Here is a 2,848-nt window from a genome sequence, read left to right on the forward strand (position 1 = left end):
AGAAAATCTAATGCCAAAACATTGTCCTATATCCATCGCATATTCAGCTTCAACATTCTCAAAGATTGATCTGAAGGTCTTTCTTTGGTTGTAACTTGGCTTTTGGATAGGGTTAGAAAGAAAGGATGACAGGAGGCTCAAATGACACCTAAAATGGGGTGGGATTTACAACTTTTATAATTGATTCAAACAATAAAGATTAACTCATGCCCCAGTTTCTTTTGACTGGGTAATTTTAAATTGTTTATTTAGTTGGATCAAGACCAGAGTAGGGCAGCCTACGTATCTCACCTCTAAGAGAGGAGACTCAGATCACACATAGTTCCAGCAGCTTGTTCTTTATTTTGGTTGGCTTTTTTTTTTTTACTTTCTTTTGAATAAATTGATTTTGATTATTTTTTTTACTTTCTTGACACTCTATCTTTTTTACTCTATTTTAATTCCAAAAGAGGGATATGAAAGAAAAATAAGACCAAAGCTCAAAATGGTAAACTAAGGATGACACAACAATGAGATAACGGAATAAAATGTCTTCATCATATCAATCTTTGAAAAAGGAAAGTACTGAACATGCGATAGAAGTAATGAAGGGTAAAAATCATACATAATATCTTTTAACTGCATCGGTATTAACAACCATTTCTTCCATCTTGCCTTTTATATTTGTCAAATATAAAGCTCCATTGGGCAACACTTTCTTCATAATGAATGGCTCTTATCAATTTGGGGAGAACTTGCCTTTAGCTTTGATCTGATGAGAGAGTATGCACTTCATACTAATTGACCGACTTTAAAATGCTTGTTGTATACTTTTTTATTGTATGCTCGAGCCATTCTCTTTTGATATAATTGGTCGTGACACACTGATGTCAATATTTTTTCATCAATCAAACTCAACTGCACTAATCGGGTTTTGATCCACTAATCATCCTCAATCTCTACTTCCACAATGACTTGAAGAGATGGAATTTCAACTTCTGTAGGTATGGCCATTTCTATCCCATATACTAATAAATATAGAGTTGCCCCTGTTGAAGTGCGAACAGCAGTACAATAACCTAGCAATGCAAATGGCAACTTCTCGTGCCATTGTCTAGAACCTTGTATCATTTTCCTCAATATCTTCTTGATATTCTTGTTAGCGGCCTCTACTGCACCATTTTTCTTTGGATGATATGGAGTGGAATTTCGATGAGCAATCTTAAATTGTTGGCACACCTCTTACATCAAATGACTATTGAGGTTGTCAGCATTATTCGTGATGATTACCTTTAGAATGCCAAATCTACAAATGATGTTAGCATGAATAAAATTTACCACCGCCTTTTTTATTACTGACTTGAAAGTTGTCGCTTCTATCCACTTTGTAAAATAATCAATGGCTACAAAAATAAATCTATGTCCTTTGGATGTTTTTGGCTCAATCGGTCCAATCATGTTCATCCCCCAAGCTACAAAAGGCCATGGAGCAGACATTGTGTGTAACTCAGCATAAGGAGAATGTATCAAATCATCGTGTACCTGACATTGATGACATTTTTAAACAAAAAGAATAGAATCCCTCTCCATAGTAAGCCAATAATAACCCACTCGAAGTATCTTCTTTGACAAGACGTAACCATTCATATACGACCCGCATACTCCAGAATATATTTCAACCATGATTACCAAAGCTTTTTTTGCATCTACACACCTCAAGAGTCCCAGATCGGGGGGTTTTATTTACAAGATTCCTCCACTTAAGAAAAATCCACTAGCCAAACACCTAATAGTCCTCTTTTGACCATTGGTTGCCTGTGTTAGGTATTCTTTCGACTGAATGTATCACTTGATATCAAAGAACCAAGGTTATCCATCGAGTTCTTCTTCAATCGTATTATAGTAAGCATGCTGATCACGACTCTATATATGCACCGAGTTGATATAAGCCTTATCCGGATGTTAGAGCATCAAAGACAAAGTGGCTAAAGCATCAACAATCTCATTGCGAATTCTTGGAATATGCCTAAAATTTACAGACACAAACCATTGACATAAATCTTGCAAGCATTGTCGATACGGTACGAGCTTTAAATCTCGTGTCTCCCAATCAATTTGAATTTGATGGACAAGCAAGTCTGAGTCCCCTAACACTAATAATTCCTAAACTCTTATGTCAATAGCTAGCCTCAACCCCAGAATACAAGCTTCATATTCCTCCATGTTGTTGGTATAATAAAATCAAAGTTGTGCTGATATCGGGAACTATTGCCCCGATTCATAGATAAGAACTACATCTATTCTGACTCCTTTCATGTTAATGATTCCATTAAAGAACAAATTCCAACCTGGATCAGCATGTATAATGACTTCATCAATAGACAACACGTCTTCATCTAGGAAATATGTCTTTAATGGTTCATAATCTTCATCAATGGGGTTCTCAGCAAGATGATCTGCCAAAGCTTGGGCTTTCATGGTGGTTCAAGTCACATATGCAATTTCGAACTCGGTAAGCAATATTTACCACTTTGCCAGTTAACCTGTTAGCATAGGCTTTTGTAATATATACTTCAAAAGATCCATGTGAGAGATGAGATAAGTAGTGTAAGATGAAAGATAATGCTTTAACTTCTACACTACCTAAGTTAGGGTACAACACGTCCTTTCAAGAAGAGTGTACTTGGCTTTATATGTTGTGAACTTCTTGATAAGATAATAAATAGCTTGTTTATTTTTGCCCGTGACATCATGTTGACCTAAGACACAATCAAAGGAATTGTCCATAACTGATAAGTACAAGATCAAAGGCCTACTAGGCTCCACTGGTACCAGCACAGATGGATTTGACAGATATCTTTTGATTTTG

The 2,848-nt window shown here is 36.0% G+C and overlaps 1 protein-coding gene across 1 annotated transcript; it reads right to left on the reverse strand.

Moving 5' to 3' along the window:
• Positions 1–921: 921 nt before the first annotated feature.
• Positions 922–2,457, reverse strand: LOC124899529. Its single transcript, XM_047414435.1, has 3 exons — positions 2,275–2,457; positions 1,318–1,521; positions 922–1,200 (listed from the first exon to the last, which is right to left on the reverse strand). The coding sequence occupies exons 1-3, from the start codon at positions 2,455–2,457 to the stop codon at positions 922–924; spliced, it is 666 nt and encodes a 221-aa protein (XP_047270391.1).
• Between the last annotated feature and the right edge of the window lie 391 nt (positions 2,458–2,848).

The sequence above is a fragment of the Capsicum annuum genome, chromosome 6 (genome assembly GCF_002878395.1).
Source record: "Capsicum annuum cultivar UCD-10X-F1 chromosome 6, UCD10Xv1.1, whole genome shotgun sequence".
Lineage (NCBI taxonomy): Eukaryota > Viridiplantae > Streptophyta > Magnoliopsida > Solanales > Solanaceae > Capsicum > Capsicum annuum.